Consider the following 24,146-nt stretch of genomic DNA (forward strand, 5'->3'; position numbering starts at 1 on the left):
TTACATAAAAATAAAGCAATAGCAAAACCCATTTATTTATTGCATTGTGAAATACTAATTCTGTTGTGTTAGCAAAGTCAGTGAGAGACTGAGTCATCATCACTCACACAACTTTACAAATGCAAGAAACTAGATATTCTCAGAGGTTTATGTGACTTATATGTACATCATTACTTTTCCCAAATATACGTAAAAATGTATTCTTTTTTAAAGTTAAATAAATTTGAATGCTTAAAGGCCAAGTGTTGTTCAAGTTTCACCCTGGGGAAGCTCCCCCTGGGGAGATATACAAGTTAACAAGACTCTCAATAATAGGTTTAACTCTGCATATAGCCCATTTGATTAGAGCTATTCAAACCCCGCATTAGAAATAATAAAGCTAGAATCTCCTTGCTTGTATTTTCCTCCACCAGAAATTGCAGCAGAGATCATATGTAAATTAGATTAGTCTAAGATCAATGCGGCTGCTCAGTAAGTATTATTCTATGTCCATATGCATGGCTGAAGGCAGCCACAGTTGCCACCCACTGCCACTCCTCTGAGGTAAAGACAAATGGTTCTGTACGTGATTTGTAAAAACCTTGTTCTGAAAGAAGCTATTCAAAAGCATTAAAGTATAATCACTAGGTCATTCACCCAATCGATCAGAAGATTTACTATTCTTTGTCTAGATCTGTGGATTGTTGTCAGTTTTGTTTTTTCCTCATCAATATTCAGCTATATGTTTTGTTCAAAAGAAAGGTTAGACTATGTAAACAGGAGAAATAGGGGCTATTTTCCCCAGAAAGTATTGGAAGCGCATGTACTGCAGCAAGCAAGCCGCAGTTCTTATACAGCATCAGAATTGTGGAGGAATGGGCGAAAATTATGTTTTTACAGAATATAATCATCTCATTCATTTGTCAACTAATGCAGAATCTAAGGTTTGTGCACATGTAATGAACAAAGAGAAACTATAAAGTATACACTGCAGAAGACTGTGGAGCGTTGCAAGAATGACAGTTATCAGTAGCTGTGTAATATATCAGAAACACGTCAGTTATAAAAGACTGTTTATGTTTTATTCATGCAAAATAACTCAGTGCACAGGCACTATCATCAGAAAATACGTAGCAATGAAAGTATCTGTGACAACTATATTCAAGTATTAAATGTGTCTAAAAATATTTACCATAGAATACCATTAAGATCAGCAATTCTGAAACACAGAGAATATGTCACAGGGGGAAAAAAGGATGTTTCAAAAATGAACTTTTTTAAAAATCCAAACAGACCAAATTAATACAGTGAATTTTTTTAATGCACATTTTTAATTCTTTACATTTAGTGCAGCCACTCCTCAATGCAGCACTAGGACATAGGACAAAACATCAAAAGTGACCAGTATGTTCCTGGTCAAATAATAGGCTGCATCTTACTGTCCTGTGTCTGGAGTAAAGTTGCCTCAAATTATGTACACCTAAATTGGAAATGCCTTACATAATTCCCTCTTTTTCTACAGTTTGTTTTTTTTTTCCTTTTTGGCCTGAGTGTGACCTTAGCCACCCTTCAGTGATGAGACTTGGCACAAGCCATCATTGCAACCACGGTGTAGCTCAGTCTAGTGTATCCTGGGACTAGGATGACTTGCGAAAAAACAGGACTGTTGTCATTTTATTGAATCAAGGGCAAAATCGCTAAAAATTAGTGTTGTTCTTATTTTTATCAGGTTAACTTGTATCTTTTCTGAAGTTTCTCAAAAACAAAAGCATGGTATAGGGAATGACTATTTTCTTTTGGGTGTCCTCATGAACTAGTGATGAGAGAAATTTAGAAAAAACATTATCTTTCCAACATGGCAGCATAACTATGCCCTGGGTACTTAAGGGAGAGGAGCAACTTAATTCACACAGACAACTGTAATAGTTCTGCAAAGCCTGCTTGTCCTTATCTATAAAAACCCCAGTGATGTAATGATGAACCTAAAGTAATCACAGGATTTCTTAAGTATCTTCTCTCCCATCAGCAACAGGTAAGTGGACACAATCCCCCATACTGCTACTTTATACTCTCAATTAGATGGGGATTATAGTTTTTACATTCTTTTTGTTTGGTTTTGTTGGGGGTTTGTTGTTGGTTGGTTGGTCGGTTGGTTGGTTGTTTTTCTGGACTTGGAAACAGCTTGGAGACAAAAATGGGTTCTGTACCTAGCTCAGCATTCAGATAGCATGCCATCCATTTTTAGCCTGGTAGGCTATATGAAAACAAGGTTTATGCCATTGCCCTGCCTCTCTGTCTGTGTCCCAAGTTCTGGTAACTTTGAAGGTGTTAGCCAGTTTCAGCAGAATTTGAGAGATAATAACTTTTATACACATTTCATAAAAATAGATAACCAGCCAGAGGGCACACTAGAGACTGAGCATTTAGGAGTAAACACCTAATAACTTTCTATCTAGTCAGCAAATTTATACAAATTTCCACTTCTGAACGTGGCAGCCTTGCATGTTGCTGCCAAAACGCACTGCAGGAGAAGATGCGATCGTAACAGAAAATATTATTATAATTCCGTTAAATAGTCAGCCAACCAAGAGGCAAATCCATAGGAAACCAGGCTTCATTACCTTCAATGTTCACAGAACTAGTAGTTTATTTTTCTGAAGGGTGAAAAATAATGTGGGCAGTCTGAAGTTTCTTCAGATAACGAATGCTAGTGGTTTGTTATTCATCATGGGAGGAAAATTAGAAGTAAATATAACTCCTCGATGGTACTTCTAAGGTCTACATCTCTTGCAGGTGCTCACAGGACCTGAGAGGCTGCACACTGGCACAATTGGCTGCTATAGGGATTGCTAACTCCAGCCCTTTCAAGGACCTGACTCACTTATATCCCAGCCACAAAACTCAACTTGAAACCAGATTCATCACTTGAATTTCTTTACTGATGTACTATCGGAAGTATAAACTGCACCCGTTTAGTAACCTATGAAAACTATGAGCTTATATTACTTGCAGCTGTCCCATAACTCAGTCCAAAGGTGATGATCTCAGCTTCTCTGTTTATGCTGTTTCCATTTCACACCCCTCCTACTATACATAGTATTGCATACCACCCCTCTACCATGCATTTCTGAACTGATTATTTTTTGTATCTGTGTTTAAGCATGCAATCCTCATCTAGACATGATTTGTTCAGTTCATGAACCAGCAATATTGGATGTTGTGCAGTCTGTACTTCCTTACTGTGAAATACCCTTCCCATAATCACAGGAACCCTGTCTTGATCAGCCGAAGCTCAGGGGCCCATTTCAGTAACACTTTTAAGCACTTAATCACATATTTGAGCACTTCTAATGTGTTTCTAATGTGTACATCTGCTTATCACATGTTTTTCATGTTTTTCAAGCCTGCATAGTGGGCGTGACACTTTACCTTGATGTTATTGTTTAATCTCAGTTTTCATTGCATTACTTTAGCCTATAGCAAAGAAAACACCAGCAAGTTCCAAGGATAAAGGGAATAAATGGGCTGGCATTGGCCCAGGTAAAGATTCGTGCAGACCTTTTTTCTCTGAGCACATGTTTGGGTGGGGAAGGTTATTTTCCGTGCTGATTGTTTCCTGGACCTGCAGCCAGGTGCCGGGCACGCCACCGGCAGGGCTGTACTGCAGGTGGCCTCACACCTGCACCAGCTCTGGCTGGCTGCTGGAGACAGCCTGTCTCCTCCCAGCTTCTGGAGCAGCCTCATGCCCTGCCCCAGCCTCGTGATCACCCCAAGTTGTCCTAAGGACCTCGCTCCTTATCCTCTCCCTCCAGCCCTGCCCCTATGCTTGCCCTTGCACTTTGATACATGGTGTGAATCACCCAGCCTGATTCATTCCTGCAGCTGGGATGAAGCTCCCAAACCAGGCAGAGTTCCTCCCTGGTCCCCCAGCCTCCTTTATCCGGTGCTGTGTCCCCTCTGTGCAGTTCTTGTCCCTTTGCTGCCCTCACATCCCCACAGAGGACTGGTCTCCTGTGTTGCCATAGACACTGGGTAGTGGTTTTCACGGACCAGAGGCAGGCAGGCAAAGAGCAACAATCACAAGTTATTCACTTCCAACGTACTTCATTTGCTCTGGCGAAGCGCTTGGAGAACATCTCACTGCCCATGCGGTGAATAACCACCAGCTGTACAAGCAACCTTGTATAATGTGACATGAGTTATAAAACTGGATTGGAGCGGCAGCGTGTCTGGTTTCCTACACCTTTTTTGCCGACCTGCCGTAGCTTTCCTTGCTCGAGCATCATTTCCCCCGGAGCACAGTGTGGCGAGTTACTTCCGCCGGAGCTGTTGAACAGGGAACAGAAAATAACGATGGTGGCTGTGAAGATACCACAAAATAAACTCATTTGCGGGAAGAAAACCCCCGCTTTTTTCCTGTGATTAACGCAACACAGAGCTTATGTGGAGGAGGGGGAGCACACGACTGCAGGCAGAGCAGCGAACGACTGCTGACAGAAAAACTTAGCGACGGAACCCGCTCTGCCCCCCGTCCCTCAGCTGCAGAGAGGGGCTGTGCCATCTCCTGATTTCCCTTTCCCTTCCCCTTGCTTCCACCCCTACCCCTGGGACCCGAGGGGCGAGAACACCCCTCATCCTGCACCCCTCAGCCCGGGCACCGCCCCACGCTCGACACAGCGGTTTCTGTGCGATTCCCCCCGCGAGGAACCGGGCTCAGCCCCGCCCGCGGCCGACAACGGCGGGACGGGACCGGGACGGGGACCGGGACGGGGACCGGGACGGGACGGGACGGGACCGACGCGGCACCGCCCCCCGCCGCCCCGCGCCTGCGCATGCCCCGGATCCGGTGTTTACCGCCGGGGCGGCTGTGTCGCACCTGGAGCTTCTAGTCTTGCTGCCCCCTGTGTCTGGCGCAGCCCGCCCGGCCCCGGTCCGGTCCGCGGAGCCCGCGCCGCAGGTGGGGAGGGCCGCTCCAGCAGTGGGGGGAAGCCGGTGGGCGGCGGTAGGCCTGGGGCGGGAGCCGGGCCGAGCGCGGCCTGTGGCTGTGAGGCCCTGGCGGAGCTGGGCGCCGGGCGGGGGGCCGCGGCGATGGTTCGTGGGCTTCGGCGAGGCCTGGGCAGGCCCGCGGAGGGGCCCTGCTTGCTTCCGGGCGGCTGGGGCGGCTGCCCGCCCCCCTCCGCGCCGGGACCCTCCCTCTAACGGCCGGGCGGGTGCAGCGGCCCGCCCGGGGCAGCCCGGCAGCTGCCGAGCTCGCCGGGCCTTGGTCGGCGCCCGCCGGCTGGAAACTTCGCCATGTTTGCGAGAGCAGCTGCCGCTCTGGCTTGGCGGGTGAGAAAATCTGTAAGACTCAGGAAGGTTCTTGACTCCTGTATTTCTGGCGGCACCGGCCGTACCGGGCAGGCTGTGTCTGAGAGGTGGTTCTGTAAAGGGGTCGTAAAAGGCAGCACTGGAGATGCCTGCCCGTGCTGAGCAAGTTTGTGACTGCCAAGTCATCACCTTATCTTGCAGTTTTCTGTGTTTTGGAGGAGTTTGCAATGTTCATGATTAAGCCGCAGCTGATAGGGCGGAAGATGGTCCCGCTTAAAAATGTTTTGCTGTTTTGAAAAAGAGGTAGGTTTGTAGCCTCAAGTTTATATATTTGCAGATACAGGGTAAGAATGCTACCTTAACTCTTTGGAGAAGTGTAACAATCCAGTTTATAAAGTTTCACTGAGTTTATAAACAAAATGTTTTTTTCCCTGGGTCTTGCATGTAACTCAGGATGTGGCAGTTCTATATGCCTGGAACATTCTTGGGGTTTTGTTTATGTATTATCATGCTGCAGTGCCATAGCAAGCTGAAGGGCAAAGTCTTAAATAAAAGCCGCTTACCACAACATTTTTTAATTTACCAAACCCTTTCTAACAGACTGTGAATTCAAGGAAACTCCAGAGAAGTCTGAGGAGACTGGAGTGTATGCATCAGTTATGAGGGAGAGACTGGATCAAAGCACAGCTGCTAAGGAAGTAGTGTTTGTGACTTTGCTGACAGTATAGAGGCTGTCACATGTGAAAATGAGATATTCTCAGAACTGCTACTGTTCATCATATAAGTGCCGGATAAGAGAACAAAGTGTTCTTGAGTTTTGGTCAGCTGTAATAAGGTTCTGTGCTTGGTTGGGGGGGAAAGCATGTGGGGGAAACACATTTCACTTGAAGGTGGTTGTCTGTTTTTTTCATTTGTGAACTGAAACATGTCTTTCCTAAGTCTCTGGCAGTAGAACAACACTGTTAATTTCTAATTATTGAAGCTTAGGTACAGATGGCATTGGAGGATACATCTGCATTAGTATTTTAATTCAAATAAAGAGTGTGCTCTTGAAATGAGTTCCCAGTCATCCTTGCTTGCTGCGCTTTGGTTCATGTCACAGTTTGATCTGGGAGTGCGTGAACTCTCTTCCTTTTGGAAGAAGCTAAAACTAGAAGGTGCACTTCAGTTGTGAGTGGGTATTGGTCAGTCTAGACAAGAGCTAGTATGAAATAAACACACAAACACATGTGTAGCGTAGTTGTTGGATCCTGAATAACTGTTTATTTCTACAGAGTTGCTGCTTGTTCTGTATTTACTTGTTAATGTAGACATAGTATGAGCCTACCGTCAGTAGAGCAGGTAAGTTGAATACAGTTGTAGCACAACAGCACCAGGGGTTCATCCCTAAGCTTTCAGACCTATAACTGTGACAGCTATTGCCTAAGCTGCAAGACTCAAGTTTCATAGCTTAAAGGCTGTAGGTCAGCTACAAGGAGAACAGTAAGCAAAAACCCCACAGGAAATAATGTCAACATTGTCACCACCTTTTTCAGAAAATCTTTTTCAATAGTTTTAATTTTCTATTAAACAGTTTCCACTATTGAATGACTCCCAAACTAAGAATGTTTAAAAAGTGCTGTAGCAGCATAAGGACAAATAGTTTTCATTCTTGTAAGGTTTAATGACTTAAATGAATAAAGTAATGCTGCATATTTACTGAAAAAATAACTGGGACTTGTTGGCATTTGTTGAATTACTTTTCCCCTCCTACATTCACCTAGTATTTGTGGGAATATAATGCATTAATGCTGTGCTTGTGTTACCATCACTGTATTTGAGATCTTTCTGTTGTGTCTTGAGTGGTTAGTTTAAAATATTCTGACTTATTTTGCTCTCTTAATCTTCCTCTTAGAGTTTCCTTTCTCAGTGAACCAGCGTGATAATTACTAGCAGCGGCTTTAAAAATGCCACTTACAATGGAAAAACTGAAGTTTTGCATACTCTTTTTAAATCATCATGTTCCCCAAGACACTGGTGAATTGAGTGGCTGATGTTTCTGTGTGTTAAGTAACTGAAGTGGATTATGAGGATAAGCTGGACAACTGATTGTCACTGCTGTACAGATTTATTTTTTTAACTTTGAGTTTGTTTTCCACCTGTTGCAAATTAGGAAGGTTTCCATTTGCATCACTTTATTACAGCCTTTAGTTTCAAGTGTTCCGTGTCTCAAGGTAGTTTCAGGGTCATGGCTGAAAAGATACAGTAATGAGAAAAATTTGAATTTGCATAGGTAGCAAAAATGCTTATGTGACTAATACTTTTTTTTTAAACAAGTCTTTATAAATGGTACATATTGCCAGCAGCTATGTTAAAGTAACTCCCACTTTTTCCTTGACTTTCCTGTGAATCAGTCCTCTTTTGAGTTAAAGGGAATCATCAGTTTAGACATCTGGAGATTTATATTTATATTTCTAGCTTGGAAACTAGTAGCTGATCCTGTGTTCTCAAAATAAGTCCAACCTAAAAAGCTTATTAGAATTGGGTCTGTAGTGTGTGTAGAATCTACTGAGAATTGCAAGCTTGCTTTCTAGAGCCCAGTCTTCAAGTTTTTTTTAAATAAAGATTTATGCATTGTGTGAAAGTCTGTACAATAACAATCCTTTGAAAAGCACTGCAACCTTTTGCCAGCAGTTGTACTGTTCTAACTTAGAAGCCTGTCATCAAATCCCCTTCAACCTGTGCGTATTGGAGGATCTGAACAAAGCTCCCTGTTAGTTCAGGTTCTTACAGCTTGGTATTGACTCCAGCTTGACAGGGCCTTAGCACTTTGCAGGTCTTAAGGGATCTGAACAGAGGGCAACAGGTGTATTGTCGGAGTAACGACCGTAGACTAACAATTACCTGATGCAGAGGAATAAATGCAAGCCACGTTTGAATAGTTCTGCCTGAAAACTTTCTTCTGACTTTTATTTTAGACATGGGAAAATCACTTTCTCACCTGCCTATGCACACGTGCAAGGAAGATGGCTATGATGGAGGCACAGCGTCTGATAATATGAGGAATAGGTTAGTTCACTCAGAATCACACAATGAAGACAGCAGATGTGGAGATGTATCACAGTTCCCTTATGTGGAATTTACAGGAAGAGACAGTGTTACCTGCCCAACTTGCCAGGGAACAGGAAGAATTCCACGAGGTAATTTTTCTTTATTTCTTTTTTTAACCTATAAATCTACATCATAACCATATGCAGTTGTAACTATAATAATCCGTAACAAATAGTTGTCCTAGTCAAGATGAGGGTTTTCCATCTTTTTGACACTAAGCATTTTGTTATGATTACACTGGATGAACAAAATAAATTGAGTCAGCTTTGGTTGTTACCTGTTGGGTCTTCTCTTGTCTGTACAGTGCCAGTTTTCCTTGCTTCTCAGCTTAAAATTAGTACATAACACTAGCTTTTGCAAGTTGAATCTGCAAACCTTTATTTTTGTGACATTTTATTGCATTTTTTAACTGTCTATTTTAAACTATTTGAATCAATATATAACTTTGCAAAAATAGCTGCAAATACAGAGAGTGAAAAGTAGACCTGTGCTACAACACCTTTTCCCTGCTCGTTTATAGTGAATTTTCTTGCCCTCGCTGCTGTCAGTGCCCCTCATTTTCCTTTACCTTGCCTTTGTCCCATCTGTCCCTGCTGGCAGATAACCCCAGCTGGGAGTTGAAAATATATAGGATCTCTGGCTGCTTCGGGAAGGAGTAGGCTGCACAGCATTAGTCTTCATGCCGAACAGTTTTGTTTTCTTGCTGCCCTCATCCTTTGCTTTTCCTTTTCTTCTAATAAAACATTCTGCTTTATTACACTCCTCTCCTATATGATAAGCCACCTGAATAGCTATTTAAACAGACCTTTGAAAGGAAAATGCAGGATGAAACTGAGGCGCAAAAAAAAAAAAAACCACTGGGTAAAAGGAGAGAGTGGGAAATGCAGTGTGCCAAGGCACAGCCTTCTGCTTCAGCTCTAAGATTTTCCCTTTGACAGGGGGAGGAGCTGATGAGAAGGTTTCATGTTTGGTACTGCTTTGCTTTTGCCAGAACTCTTATCCAAAATAGATTATTGGGTGTAAAATCTCTCAGAACTGATAATGACCAGGAGCTCAGGAAAATTGACTGATGTCTATGCCATGTTGTCCTTGCACGTGTGCTTCAGTCAGATTAGGTTCTGGTATAGTTCACAAAGACTTCCGTCTCACCTGCTAATAAGTGGCAGGGGGCACACGATATTTAAACAGTTGCAAATACCATAAGAGATTTGTGTTTTAGCTCTTAAACTTTGTACTATGATGTATTCTTTGAGTACCTCTGAATTCAGCAAATTTGAAGTGTGGAAAAGCTATGCAACTAAAAATTACCTTGACCGAAAGACTATGGAGAAGGAAGTTTATTCTGTTAGCTTGCTAACTTGAAATACTTGATAATATCAATGGCAAGTTTTATTCAAAATAGTGCTGGCTAAAATGCAGTAATAGTGGGATTCCTATCTTCAAAAGCTTATGTCTTTGACTATAGTATTCTTGGGTCTAATACTTAGACAAATGTAAGTTAATGAATTTATTAAACATTTTGCAGTAGCTATTGTTGTCCATACATTCTAATGAAATAATGTGATTAAAGCTAGAACTTTACGTAAGTTCTTAGAACAAATAGGACTGTCTTTTTAATTATTTCTCAGTACTTTAGAAAAAAAATAATGTTTGCAGCTTTTTTGAGGAGAGAGGGGAAAAATTAAGTGTTCCCAGAATGACTGCATGACTAGTAGGGAAGACTGTAAGATGTGGTATGATAGCTGAACTACATAATAAACACATGGAATTGCATTTTGTTACTTGGACAGCTTTTAGCTTTTCAGTATGGGCAAGTATGCAACTAGGACTGTGCTGTTTTCTTCAAAGTTGAAGATGCTTCGTTGAAGTTGAGATGAAGATCTGTTTTAAATTGGTAGAGGTTTTTTAGAAGGTTGATGTTACATACTACCTGCTGAGTTAGCATGCTTTGCTCAGCTTAGTGATTCAGCATGATTCCACTTCTAAGTGGTTGATTAGCTAAGTGATAGTGCTGGTCAAATTCTGCATTTGGCTTAAAAAAAAGCAAATCTGACTTGGTCTTGAGGCCTCTCTGTTCCCATACAGATGAATCTCAATTCCATTTTCTCGTACAACAAATAGCAAAAGCTATAAAGGCAGGTGTTGTCCATGTATTTTCAACAGCTTATCTGTGCTTGTGTTTATTTCTACTGTTAAGATACCCCCTTTTAAAAATGCTGTCTAATGAAGTAACTTGTTGGTTGGAGACATTCCAGTAGATACTATTTTGGCTGCAGCTCAGTCTCGTGAGAAATGGTTGTATATACCAGTGATTTCCACGATGCGGTGTATGTATAACTTGTATTCCCAAAGCCACCCAAACTGATAACTTATTTGCTTTTAAACAAACCTGACTTCTGCTTTTCAGAAGAGTACACGGAGAATGCTTGTGGATCAGTTTTTGCTGCCTGAGCTTCTGAATGTTTTTTCCTGTGACCTTGTATGGTTTGGCATAGAGAGCTGGAAGCTGTTATGTACCTCCATTCTTCTGAAGGAAATGGTGCCAGAGGCGTGCTGCCTCCTGTGCATGTATGCAGCACAGAGGCAGAATTTGTTGCTGTTTTGGTCTTTGTGGGCTTGGTGTTTTTTCCTATGTGTTGTGTAAGCCATGATCTATTTCAGAAAGTGACATAAGCTACAGAAGTATGCTACTTGGGCCTATCTGGAATTTAAATGTTTATCTTCAGTGTTTATTCTTTGGTGCTGTTAAATTATAACGGGCACTCTTTGAAACAACTGTGACAATACTTCTTCTTTGTTTGCCTAAATTCTGAAAGAGTATTTTTGTTTCCAGGGCAGGAAAATCAGCTGGTAGCATTAATTCCATACAGTGATCAGAGACTGAGGCCAAGAAGAACGTAAGTTAATAGATAGTTGTGATACATGAATCTACAGTTAATTCTTCTCTTCTGGTTAAAATTCAGCAATTTAAAGGAGATAGTGTCAAGAAGAATCAAGCAAAAATCACTGGAATGTTTTCTTGCATTCAGTATTGAAAGAACCCTGCTCGTGAATAATATCAACCTTAACCTCTAACTCATGGAGAGTTACTTATTAACAGATGTGCATACTCCTATCACAGTATGTCTTATGAAGTTAAGTAATACTGTATGATCTCTTCATGTAGATACGTATCTGAATGTGTACAGTAATTATGCAAGTATGTATCAATCTCTGTAGCATCTTAATTGATCTAAGCAGGTATATCTTCAGTGTTAAAGTCTGAGTAAAGTGATAACTTCTTTGGGCCACTACTACAAAATATAAGTCACCTAGAAATTAATTTGTAAAGCTCTGAGCAGCTAGCAAAATCAACAAATTCATCATTCTGATACAGAATATTTAATTATTTTTTTATGATATACTTAAAGGTTTAATTACAGTGCTCAGGGCTTCTTGTTCTGACAGTTTTTGTTGTTGTTTTTTCCTTAACGTTTGGATGTTTCTGCAGTAAACAGAAATGAGTGCCATGAAAAAAAAATGCAACAACCTCACATAATACTCTCCTGGATCATATAGCTGATGTAATAGTAGTACAAATTTGAAACATATTACTTTACTGTTTTAATTTTGAGAAAATTTGAGCTGCAGTAGAGCCTTTTATTTGTGTATTTTTTATTATCATACACACACACCCCTTTTATATTAGGTTAATTGTGAATTTCCTGTTCCTTAGCAGGAGTAACACTTTCCCAAAATGTCTTTTATGACAAAGAATCCTGTGTAAAGCATATAAGAGCTTTGTTCTTCTTTCTGGGTGTGTTGTGCAAGAGTCCCACAGAATGACAAAAGTTCTGCCATAAATAAATTTTAAGAGGAAGTGCTTATGTTTCAAAGCACATAAATATTTACCTCTTTTATTTTCCTCTTTAAGTTACAAATGCTGGGATAACCACATGTTTTGAAACTTGATTTCTGATGTAAATACAAGAGTAACACCTCTGTTTGAGACATAGTTGTGAAGTGCAGCATAGTTAGGGTTTTTTCTACTTACGGAAGCTAGAAACAGACTGAACTAGTTGTTTTGACTAGTCATGTTCCTTATCACTTAAAATAACATGCCACTATTTAACTTGCTTTTGACTATGAAATGTGCTCTTTCTTCCTCCAGAAAGCTCTACGTGACTGCTTCTGTAATTGTATGTTTACTGCTTTCTGGGCTGGCTGTATTCTTCTTGTTTCCTCGCTCAATTGATGTTGAATACATTGGTGTGAAGTCAGTATATGTCACTTACGAACAGGGTAGACGTATAATATATCTAAATATTACGGTAAGTCTAGCTATCTGTTTGGATGTTTGTAATGGATAAATGCAACAAGAGATACTACTGTGGCAGTTTAATATACATAGAAATTTTGGTGTAGCTGGTAAGCTTAGTTAGTATTAGTTGTATTAAAAAATACAAGCAGATACAAGGACCAGTTTGAAAAATGTAACTGGACCTGCTGTGGCTGGTTCCTGTAGCTACAGCTAATAGAGGCAGAGTTGCAAGCTGCCATTGGGTCTTCTGGTTTCATGGGAACAGTGACTTTGGAGTTCTCTGAATTAGTTTGGGAATATGAGTGAAATGGCGGGGGGGGGGGTGTATGTAGCAATGTTATTAAATGCTGTCCTGGTATTATGCATCTGTCAAAATTGGTTTTGAGGAAAATTGATTTCTTATATACCTTGAAACTTAAAGGAATTCTTTCCACATGCTTCTTGACTTCTTGGTAACGCAGTCAATACAGGATTGCCTAAAGACTTTTGGTACAGTTCCTCATTTTAAATAAAGCAAAGCAGCCACAGGAGAAGAGGATCCTGTGATAGCTAAATTTCCTGGAAGGAACAATTGAGGATAGGAAGAAATGGTCAGTATTTGCAGTGGAGGGAAGTTGTGCAGAAGTTTGTGCTGCTCAATATAGTCACAAAAATAAAACTGAGAAAGGGGTTAAGTGATGGTCCCTTATCCCCCTTCCCCCCCCGCCGAGTCCTACAAGGCAGGAAAATATACTTGCATAATTTCAGGTATTACTGTCTCAGACACAAATTTAAAAATGTGTGCTCATCAAGATACGCAGAATAGATAGCTGTTAGTGTTTTGTTTTTGTTTTTCAGAACACACTAAATATAACGAACAACAACTATTATTCTGTTGAAGTTGCAAATATCACAGCCCAAGTTCAGTTTTCAAAAACGGTTATTGGCAAAGCACGGTTAAACAACATCACCAATATTGGTCCTCTGGATATGAAACAGGTAAATAGGGTAGGTTTTCAAAGTTGAAAACATGTTAATCTTCATATATGAAATCTACTCATTTGTGTTTTCATTGTTTTTGTGGGTTTTTTTTAGATTGACTATATGGTGCCCACAGTCATACAAGATGAAATGAGCTACATGTTGTAAGTGTACTCATCTCTAAATATCACATGGATCTTAAAAATTACAATGGTGCTAAAAACAACTTTTTTCAAAGTCAGTGGAAATGCATTTGCAGAGATGTTGTGGCATTTTCTTTGTGTGAGTTTAATAGTACTGAAAAATACTTAAACCACAGTTGTTTCAATAGTTTCATGTAGTGGCTTACTGCACCTGGCTCTCAGCACTGTGAATGGTATCTCTGTCCCAACGTTTTAGGCCTTTGCAATAGCTAGGACCCGCTGCTTTGGGGGATGAAAGTGCAGATGTGTTCTCCTAACACGTTCTCTAGTAACTTTCCCACAAATTTCTCTGGCAGCAGAGAGAATTTGTATTTAATTCTATACAAATTAGAGGCTAATTTGTATTTCTTTTCTTCAGACCATGTGTATACAATGGTAAGCAGTGTTTCCAGCCTGTCCTTTAAGCTGTTTTATTCATAGCTTCTGAAAATTCATTTGACCAACAGATGATTAGCTCAGTATATTTTGGAAAAAAAAACAAATGTTAATTCTCTTACACTGAAATGCAGACTGAACAGAAGGAGTTAACTACTTAGATCTCAGGTCTGTGTGCAGTTCCAGAGGATGCCAGCCCCTTTGGGATGGGAGAGATGCTTATAGCTCTGAAGCGTAGGAATAAATTGAGATGGCAAATTGGGCACTAACTTAAAGCAGAAAGTGGTGTACTTCTGTCACCTCTTAAAGGCATGTAAGTTAGCTTTATGTAAACACTGAATCCTGTGAATCTGCTCACCCTTTGGATGCATGAGGAATAAATAAGTATGCCCTTCATAGAACTCATGCTGATAGCTACCTAGTTGCGCTTTTGGTGCAATAATGCATTGAAGCTTCTTTCATGGTCAGGACTGTGGCCTTAATTTCAGTAATGCTGTTGAGAGTCCGTTCCCAACAATAGCTGCAACTGTTAACTGCAGGCTGGTGACTAACCTTAGAAAAACCTTTATGACTTTGGATGTGTAGAGAGACACATCCTGCTCTGCCTGTGACCTGAACTGGATGGATTTCAGGCTCTTCTGCTTGATAGCTGCAGCCTTGGCAATAGTGTGCAACAATGATGCACTTGCTGGTCTAGCCCGGAGGTAGATTGTGCAGTCCTAGAGTAGAGGCAGAGAAACTGTCAAGTATCAGTGCCAATAGTCTGTAATGTGGACTTGCCCTCCTTCAGGACAGCAAGTGTTTGTGAATGTTACTAGAAGAGCAGACTAATATGTGATTTGTATACATACGAAAATATTCGTTGCTTCAGCACAGTGACTAAGCATGGGCTCTAACTGGTAATAAGAAACCCATAACTATAGAAGTCTGTGTCAATTAAGGATCTAAGCTTCTGTACAGCAAGGTCCTAGTACTTTGAGTAGTGCTCACTAGTTTTGTTGAGATGTATTTAAAATGTACTAAACAGAATTTGAGACACAGACAAAACTATAGCTGTTCATTTTCTCCAGATTTTCTGTTTATTACACAGTTAGTATTAGTTGACCTTCCTGACCTGTTGATAGTTATTGTTGTCGATGGGTTTCTGCTCTTTCCCTGTATTGTGAGTCTTGAAAGCCTGGGTTTGCTGTATGGAGCAACCCTGGAGACAGCAAGTGAGCTTCCTTAGTTTGAAAACCCAGTCAACAGCTGGTTGTAGTGGGGGTTTGTGTTTGTTACTGTGTTTGGTTTTTTTCTCCACACACAAATATTTAACTTTCCAGTGAAGGCCCTGGGATAATTTTTGTGTTACAGATAGCATTGTGGGTTATAGCACTGGGGGTTGTATAGTGGATCACATTTCAGTGTTTCCCCAGCTAGTCAATTTAGGCCTTGGGTTAGTCATAACTAGGCAGTTGTTAACTAGGATCTTGGCAATCCTGGAGAGTAGGTGTCCTGTAAAATCAGCTTAGGTTGAATACAGGAGGTCTTAAACACCTGAAGTGTCTGCGTACAATCATCTGGATTCAACAGACCTGTATGATGAAATCAGCATCATACAGGGCATTTCCACCCATTTATTTTAGAGAGCTGGCTTAATGTGGAGTTCACCTTCAGTGTAGTTTCCTAGCTACAGTTTTGTGCTATGTGGTGTGTGGGTTTTTTGGGTGTTTTTTTTTGGTTGGTTTGTATTTTGGGTTTTTTAAAACAGATTTACTTCTGGATAATCTAGACTTAAAAAAACAGTGTGTTGGTGTTGTACCTCTCTGCTTGTCAGCCAGTATGTGTTGTTGGATACAAGCTGGCTTTATATTATGTTACAGGTTGTCTATATTTTGGATTAGAAAACTACAATAATTACGGTCTAACTAAATCCTGGTTTAAGCCTAGCAGGAAAAAAAAATCAAGATATTTGTCACTACTATAGATACCAGTATAAAACAACTTTTAATACTGAACTGTTTTATTTGTATTTTCATATTGTTTGAATCACCTGTGTTCATTCACTGTTTAATACTTCATCATATGCTTGTTGGTGCTGGGGAAAAGGATGAAAGTGGCATGCAAATATTGTGGGTGGCTGCCAAGCAATCTTGTTGCACTGATCACATGCCTTTCCTTCCAGAGCTGATAAATTTGTGACCAAGAGCAATTGATTTAAGGAGGGGGGGCGGGGAAGTATACACTTGATAGTGCTGTGTAACTGGTATGTAGGTGCACGTCAGAAAATGTAAGTCTGAAAAGGTATCTTGCAAGAAAACAATAAGTTCAAAATCTCTGCGGGTTGCTTAAAGGTTGTTTTGCTTAATACAGAAGTGGATGAGTGAAAAAAAAAAAAGGGACTTTCCCAAGTTCTTGATATTTTTTGAGTAAGAATAGCAAGCCCTCAAGACTCTTTTGGGAGAAATTGCTGCATTTACATGAAAAAATGCTGATGTTGGCATAACATTGATCTTTTGTTGTAAATTTTCCTTTTTGTATAGAAATTTGATAACATGAAGTGAAATTGCAAATTATGTCTATATCCCTTTATAGTAAAAGTCATCATCAGTGATGAAGTGGTATTGACATGCTTTAATTTAGTTGTTCAGGTTAACTTTGGTTAGCTTCTGAAAGATGGAGTGATCACTGTCTCACAGGACACTTTTGTTGGCAAGCGTTACATGCAAGCAAGCACATGCGAATATAGTTCATGTGAAAGCAAGACTATGTATATAAAAGTAGACCTAGGTGAGTATACAGTCCCAGGCAGTGTTTTTGAAAAAGTATTTTAGTTGCCATTACTAGCAACTTTATAGTCTATATATACACACATAGCAGAATTTCCAGTTGAAGCCGCAATTTTTGCTTTTTACATAATTACCTGTAAAAGCTTGATGCAAATCTAACAATTTTTTTTTTTTGCAGTGACTTCTGTACTTTAGCATCTATCAAAGTGCATAACATAGTAGTGATGATGCAGTAAGTATGAAAACTTCCTGTTTGTTGGAAACAACTTTAAAAGCCGTGTAATTCTCATTGAAATATTACTCAGAAATACTTAATCCTAGAGTCTGTGCATCATAGATAGAATGAAATTAACTTGCTTTCTAGTGTAGTAGCTTCATAGTTCTTGAAACTGAACTGTGTCTTTCAACAGGCTCTGGTAGTGTAAAGACACTCAAATAGGCCAAACTGTTATTACTGTATCTGCTCTGCAGTTGGGCTGTAGCCATGGAGCTGCTAAGGTCTAAAATACTTTGAAATTAGTTTGTATATCAGCCACTGTTCAAAAATTGCCGGGATCTTCATGATCTTGAAGTAGTTACAGGCTCCTGGCACTCTACCAGAGTCTGCTTTTCATGACTGATTGCATAAATGGCAGCATGGTGGGGGGTTTTGGGGGGGGTGGGCAAAGAGGTGTAGACCAACTCTGGCTGTAGCTTCTCTAATCATCATTTGCTTTCCCTTGCAAAGCAAGGTACTAATGAGTAAACCTCAGCTTTACCACCTTCTTTAGGAAAAAAAGTCTGTGCTTAGGAAAGCAAATGTCTTTCGTGGAGAAAATCTGTAGTGGTAAACTAGTATTGTTTTAACTGTATCTAAAACTTTCTTCTTAATAATACTATGTATTTTGTTCCAAGGCTTTTTCCCTAAAAACCCTAGTAATGTAGAAACACTGGTCTTTAGGGAACTCAAGTCCCTTGCAAAACAAATATCTCTTCTGTTTTGTCTTTTTAAGAGTGACAGTGACAACCTCTTACTTTGGCCACTCTGAGCAAATATCCCAGGAGAGATACCAATACGTGGACTGTGGAGGAAACACAACCTACCAGCTGGGCCAGTCAGAATATTTAAATGTACTTCAGCCTCCGCAATAAAAGCACCTGTTGGTTAGTGTGGGATGACTGCTGTTGATGCTTGCAGAAATCATTTGAATAGGACTGGTACTACATGAAGGGGAGAGTATGTGCATGTAAAGCATAGCGAACATGGTGACCTGTTCACTTTAGACGCAAAGGAGGGAAAAGGTGCAAAATGTATATAGATGCACTTGTTAAATGTTGTGTTTTCCCCTTCTGTTTGCTGTTACTGTAAGCACTTCTGTCAGGTTGTGTGGTGGGAGGGAGAGGGAATATCAGATTCTTGAACTGAACTGGGACCTTTCCTTAGAGTGTGGTACATCAACTTAGAGTAACTGTGTGTATGTCTGTGTTTAGGTGAAATATGTCACTAATGAGCACTTTAGAAAAATTGATACTCATAAATTTTAAGTTTATACTTCAGATCTTGATATTTGACTGTTGAAACTGGTAGTATTACTACTTAATTAACAAGATTACTTTGAGGTATCTGGGTGTGAAACTTCTATTAGTAAACCAGTGGAGATAGTTCTTTATTTTAGCATTCTACTTTTCATTTGCTATACATGATTAGAGGTGACATGCAGTATGTGAAAGCCAGGAAAGCTCTCTTGGATGGACACTATACTTGAATGTGCAACTTCTAGAATCTGGCATCTTTTCATATTCCCTCCTACTACCTCTGAGATGTTATAAGGAGAATGTATGTTGTCAGGTTTAAAGTTGGGTTTAAAAACAAAACAAGAAACAACCCCCGGAATCACTACTGACAAAGGAAAAATTCAAGGCTGTTGAAAATGAATGGGTAAAGACTTTGACAGTATCATTCTACTTTGTTTTTTAGTAAACTTTTGAGTACAGCTATTAAAATCAAAATTGTGCAGTTGGAACTAGGTGGGAAACTGTTTGAGCATGGGTTTGGGCAGCTTGATGTAAATTTTCATCGGTTTTATTGTTTTAATATACTGTGTATTTAAGCTACTTGTAAGTGTTAATATGTTGGGGTGTGTATATTTAGTGCGCCGGCTCAGTAAGCAATGCAGTAGTTATCTGAATCTCCAGAACACTCACAGTTCATATCAAAGTTATGTAAGGGAGAATAAAGCGATTCTTTCGGTAAGACTAAATGCTGATATAATCATGAGACTGACTTATAACAAAGCTATTAAATAGTTTCAGTAGGATAGTTTGCACAGTGAGAATTTCTGGGGTTATCATCAAACATGGTGATTGTAAATTTTGGGTCCAAAGTTGCTTGATTCTGAAAGCTGACTGTTCTAAGGGTTAGGTACAAAACTTTTAAAGTAACTAGATTAGGATTGCTTTATTTCTGAATTAGATAAGATGCAGCTGTGAGAAGGTATTATTGAGGCTGTTGCATTGTAATGAAGAATATATTTTTTAAAATAGATGTTGCGGTTTTTATGCTGCTCATCTCCTGGAAATAGGCTATATAAAATGAATTAGCAATAAACACTATGGAAAAAGGCTGCTGAGTAACTTCTTGCAACTAACCATCTCTTACGCTCCAGTACTTCAGTGAAGGTACATGTCTATATTACTCTTTTCTTTATTGGCCTTTCTTAGGTGGACCTAATTGGGTGGGTGGGGGAAAGAATATTGATGATGTAAGACTGATTTAAAAGATATTAAGTAACCATACAAAAAACTCTCTTGTGTTTGAATGCTATGAGCACTTATCCTGAATGTCTGTGAAAAATTTTGGAACCTAAACTGTCAGTTTCATATAATTCTTGGTAAGATGAAGATGTCAGCTTTTGGCTTTGGAGGACTTCTGGAACTGGAATAGGTAATTCTGATGACTTACTGTAGTTATATTCTGAAAATTATTCTTGAATCTGGGCACTTAAAAGTAAATACTCTTTATTACAGCTTACAATCATAAGGGAAACTAGTTCACAATTGACTCTAATCTTCCTAGAGTATAGATGAGATTCAGTCCTGTGGCTGATAAAATGCATACAGAAGCTTGTCTGATAGTCTGAAAATACATAGGTGATAACTAAAGACCAGGATAGTGGGGAGCTGGTTAGAATCAGAGATAAACTCTGCTATTACCTGTTGTAGAAAGATTTGTTTATGTTGGAGGATAGGAGAGAATTCTAATTTAAACCATCTGATCTAAAATCAGCCAGTGAGTGATACCTGTTTTTTTATTTCTAGGCCTAAGTATTTACACCTAGAGTGTTGGTTTTGTTTGGTTTGGGTTTGTTGTGGTTTTTTAAGTAGGAAAAGAAGAAACAGCTCTAGGCAGGTATTTGTATCAATTTATATCAATCCTTCAAAGGATAAAAGATAATATAAAATAACTGGAATGGCACAATGATAAAATTATTTGGTGACAGTAGCAAATGCTGCTTGAACAAGCATGGTGGGGCGAGGTTACACTGTTTATGCAGTATTGAGACTCAAACTGACCTTAAAGTTTGGCAGACATGCTGAGAAGATATGTACTTAAATCTGTGGACCTTATGTTGCATGAAATGCTTGGAATTGGCTAATTTAAAATAAAGAATTATGAGGGGAATGATTCTTTCCATGTGTGTGGCAGAAGGGGGAAGATACAACTCTTATTTTTAATGTCTGTCATCTGAGATATGTAATGGATGTAGACTTACTGAATGACTTAAGAGTTCTCACCTTAAAAAATAAAGGCTGGGGTAAAGATCCTATTGACAAATCCTCAAATTAAGTCAGTTACAGGAGAATCAAAGCTTAAGGTTCCACGTGTGCTAGTATGTTCTTTCAAAACTGTCAGCATATTACTAACCAAACAAGGCAAGATTTTGAACTTACCTGCTTATCTGGAGAGATGTTATATTAAAATTAGTAGTTAAGACATCTGTTTGAATACTTAGACTTGATTTTCTGTGGCTGAGCTTGGAAATGTGCTAAGAGAGCAAAGGAAGTCAGTGTTAACTTGTATGACTTTGTAAACAAGCTATGAGAATAGATCCAACTGACAGACCTGCAGTTATTTCACATTTATTTTTTATCTTGATTTTAAAATAAAAAGGCAAGCCTTTCAGTTCACTGTAAATCAATAAATACAAATTCTGTCCAGAAGGTCAACTTGAAGAATCATAATTTTTTTCTGGTTTGTTTTGCTATGTGTAAGATGGTTTCTGAAGGATTTCTTCTGAAGTGATTCATATTTCACTTGTAACTTCCCCATAATCTTTGAATACTACTAAATAGATATATACTGGCATTGTAGTGTTGTGTTTCAGGAGATTTATTTATTTATAGTATAATTCTTTTCACTTGAATTCTTTGGAGCAATTCCTGTACCAAAACCTGTTACACTTTGAAATGGAAGCTCTGTTAGTAATCTCTTAAAACAGTGGTCCAGATGTTGCACTGTAATGGCAGAATTGAAAAACAAAACTTACTGTATTCTGTATAGAATAACTGTAAAATTTCAAAATTATAACTTAAAGTAAATTAACATGGAACACTTAAATAAGTAAAAATGTTGGCTATTTGGCCGTTCTGACCTGGAGAACAAAATTATTTTATATTTTAAATATGATGCTTTAAAAGTAAGTGAATTAATAAAGCCACCAAACAAACTCAAAGATCTAACCATCAAATATCCATTTGGAGAGTTTTGAAGGGAAGCACTCTTACTAAAAGATGTAGTTACCTGATACTTTCTCTTGAATTCTGGTTGTGGGGAAAAGCCTGTAGAAATCATTCATAATTTGTTTACTCATCTTGATATTTAGGGGATAGTTGCTTAATTCTTAATCTTTTTGTGAAGGCAACCATAACTATCATTTTCCTGTGTGGTATAACTTCGAAGTTCTGAATGCATTTCTAATGTGTGCATGACCTTGATACTAACACTTTGGTGTTTCTATTTTGCAGCCTTATGTTGGCAGACTTAAGTACATGCCTTAGTTGACTTTGCTCCAAATTGTCCTTGAAGTTCTGCAAGTGAATAGATTTTTTTCATAGTAGTACATTGCAAACATAACTCTGGGCTTTTTAGCATGTGGTGTATAAAGCTAACCATTTAAGCACTGAATCTCTTAAGTGCTTGGATTGAACTGTTAAGGTCTTTAACCATCTGACTGAAGTGTTGTGCTCTCATGATGGAAAGGATGGTGCTTGGAGTAGTGTGAGAGAGATTTCTAGATTCAGAAAATCTTAAAAAGAGTGTTATTTTTTATTCAGCATTTAAGGCTTCCTTTGGGGTTTTTTTGTGGTGGTGATGGGGGGGAGGGGGGTTAGTTGTGCTTTTGTTTTTCTTTCCAGCCACCCCAAATCTGTAGTGGGACATCTGTCTGTTCCCAGACAGCATCTTCTGAAATGGGTGACTTGTTTCAGAGTTGGGCAGCTACGTGAAGCTTAACATCATTTGGACTGGACTTCAAGACTTAAGAGATAAGTAAGGCTAGCAGTAATACCTCTAAGACCTGAATTTTTTACTTGCCTGTCCAACAAAATGCCACAACCCTAGCAATTCTTCCAGGCTTACTGTTACTTGTGAAAGGGAAGGATAAGTAATGTAAGTGCAACCAATGTACTTCAGTAATGGACTACTGCAACCAGCAAAACATTTGTTAGTGTTAGCCCTGATTGTGCCAAAAAAATCTAGATTTTTTTTTTTGGCTTTGGGGGGGGCGGGAGGAAGAAAACCCAAGCCAAAAGCCAACCAAAATGTGTTGAAAACAATAATTGGGGTATGGCAAAAACACCCAGTGTTTGACTACTTGAGATGTCACCTTCCTATTTTATCTTTAGCTGGGGAATTCTGGTCATTACCAGAGGGGTAGTTTGTTCTGCTGCCCTACAGCTTTTGCCATGTAAACATGCTTTTCTACCTGTAGGCAGGCCTGTTGGGCAGGAGTAGTTGTCTGCAAGGAATCTGTACAACTGAAGTTAGTGTCAAGCCCTACAGCATGGTGTGAGACTATTTGGTGGCAGTAACATCCTGATCCTCGTACTATCCTCTTCCACCAACCATCATAAGGGTCTTACAACCTGGATGCATGTGTCTTTCAGGTACTGAAACTGCTTTTGCTTTGCATGGGCAGGGATATTTAGTGTCAGACATGCAAGTATATTATGGTGCCTGAATATTTTGGGTCTGACTGTCAGTGATCTAGTTCTTTTTTGTTTTGTTTAAGGAAGCAAACTTAACCACTGTTAACATCCACTGTACAGAGTGTGCATATAATAGCTTGAGATATGTATAGAAATACTAATGAGTGATAATTATTTTTGTAACTTAAGACTTGTAAACTGTTGTTCTTGTAACTGTGTAGCAAACAGTCTTACCAACTTAAGCATGATAAAGGCTCTAGAAGTCAAGGGGTATTTGGGAATGACTTGTAGGACACAAACACTATCTTAATGTAAGTTAACTGGGACAAGGGATCTTGTTTAGAGGTTCAAAATCTGGAGTTAACTTCATTATGAATATATGTTTCTAGACAGGATTGTTTGACTCGAATGGTACTAAATTTTCTATTAAAAAAGCTTGGGTCATGTATCTCTTTTTAAACTGACTTAATATTTTTCTCTCCTCCTTCCCTATCCCACAGATTTTCCCCCTATCTCCCTATATTTTTCCCACAAACTTTCATATATCTTCAATGGTATGATTTAAATTTTTGTAATTATTGGCATTCCATGATGTGAAAACTTTGCAATCTACTTTTTTTGATACTATGTTCCGTTGTGTTAAGTCTGCAATAAACTGGAGTATCTGAAAGCTAAGCACCATATGTGAATTAATTACTCTTGTGTGACTGGACTAGTAAAGTAACAGAGTTAAAAAACCTAGGCTGTTTTGGTGGTTTGACCCCAGCCAGCAGCTGAGCCCCTACCCAGTGGCTCATGCACTCTTCCCCTGGTGGGATGGTGGAGTGAATCAGAGGGACAGAAGCAAGAAAACTCACGGGTCAGGATAAAGACAGTTTAATAGGGGAAGCAAAGCAAAATAAGGAATTTATTTCCTTATCAGCAGGCAGGTGTTTACAATGGGAAGACAAACACCATAACCCTGAATGTCCCTCTCCC

At 39.4% G+C, this 24,146-nt stretch overlaps 1 protein-coding gene across 1 annotated transcript; it reads left to right on the forward strand.

Moving 5' to 3' along the window:
- The first annotated feature begins 4,903 nt into the window (after positions 1–4,903).
- On the forward strand, positions 4,904–23,833 carry TMEM106B (transmembrane protein 106B). The gene is made up of 8 exons (XM_059818857.1): positions 4,904–4,936; positions 8,244–8,465; positions 11,210–11,273; positions 12,527–12,686; positions 13,514–13,654; positions 13,751–13,800; positions 17,161–17,214; positions 17,975–23,833. The coding sequence occupies exons 2-8, from the start codon at positions 8,246–8,248 to the stop codon at positions 18,111–18,113; spliced, it is 828 nt and encodes a 275-aa protein (XP_059674840.1). The 5' UTR covers positions 4,904–4,936; positions 8,244–8,245; the 3' UTR covers positions 18,114–23,833.
- The last annotated feature ends 313 nt before the right edge of the window (positions 23,834–24,146 follow it).

The sequence above is a fragment of the Gavia stellata genome, chromosome 6 (genome assembly GCF_030936135.1).
Source record: "Gavia stellata isolate bGavSte3 chromosome 6, bGavSte3.hap2, whole genome shotgun sequence".
In the NCBI taxonomy this organism is placed as follows: Eukaryota; Metazoa; Chordata; class Aves; order Gaviiformes; family Gaviidae; genus Gavia; species Gavia stellata.

What these genes read in the sequence shown, in the direction of transcription:
- TMEM106B (XM_059818857.1), top strand. Translation starts at nt 8,246, where the DNA reads ATGGGAAAATCACTTTCTCACCTGCCTATGCACACGTGCAAGGAAGAT. An exon ending in AACAGGAAGAATTCCACGAG is followed by an intron (nt 8,466 to 11,209) that starts GTAATTTTTCTT and finishes TTTTGTTTCCAG; the next exon opens with GGCAGGAAAATCAGCTGGTA. An exon ending in TAATATATCTAAATATTACG is followed by an intron (nt 12,687 to 13,513) that starts GTAAGTCTAGCT and finishes TTTGTTTTTCAG; the next exon opens with AACACACTAAATATAACGAA.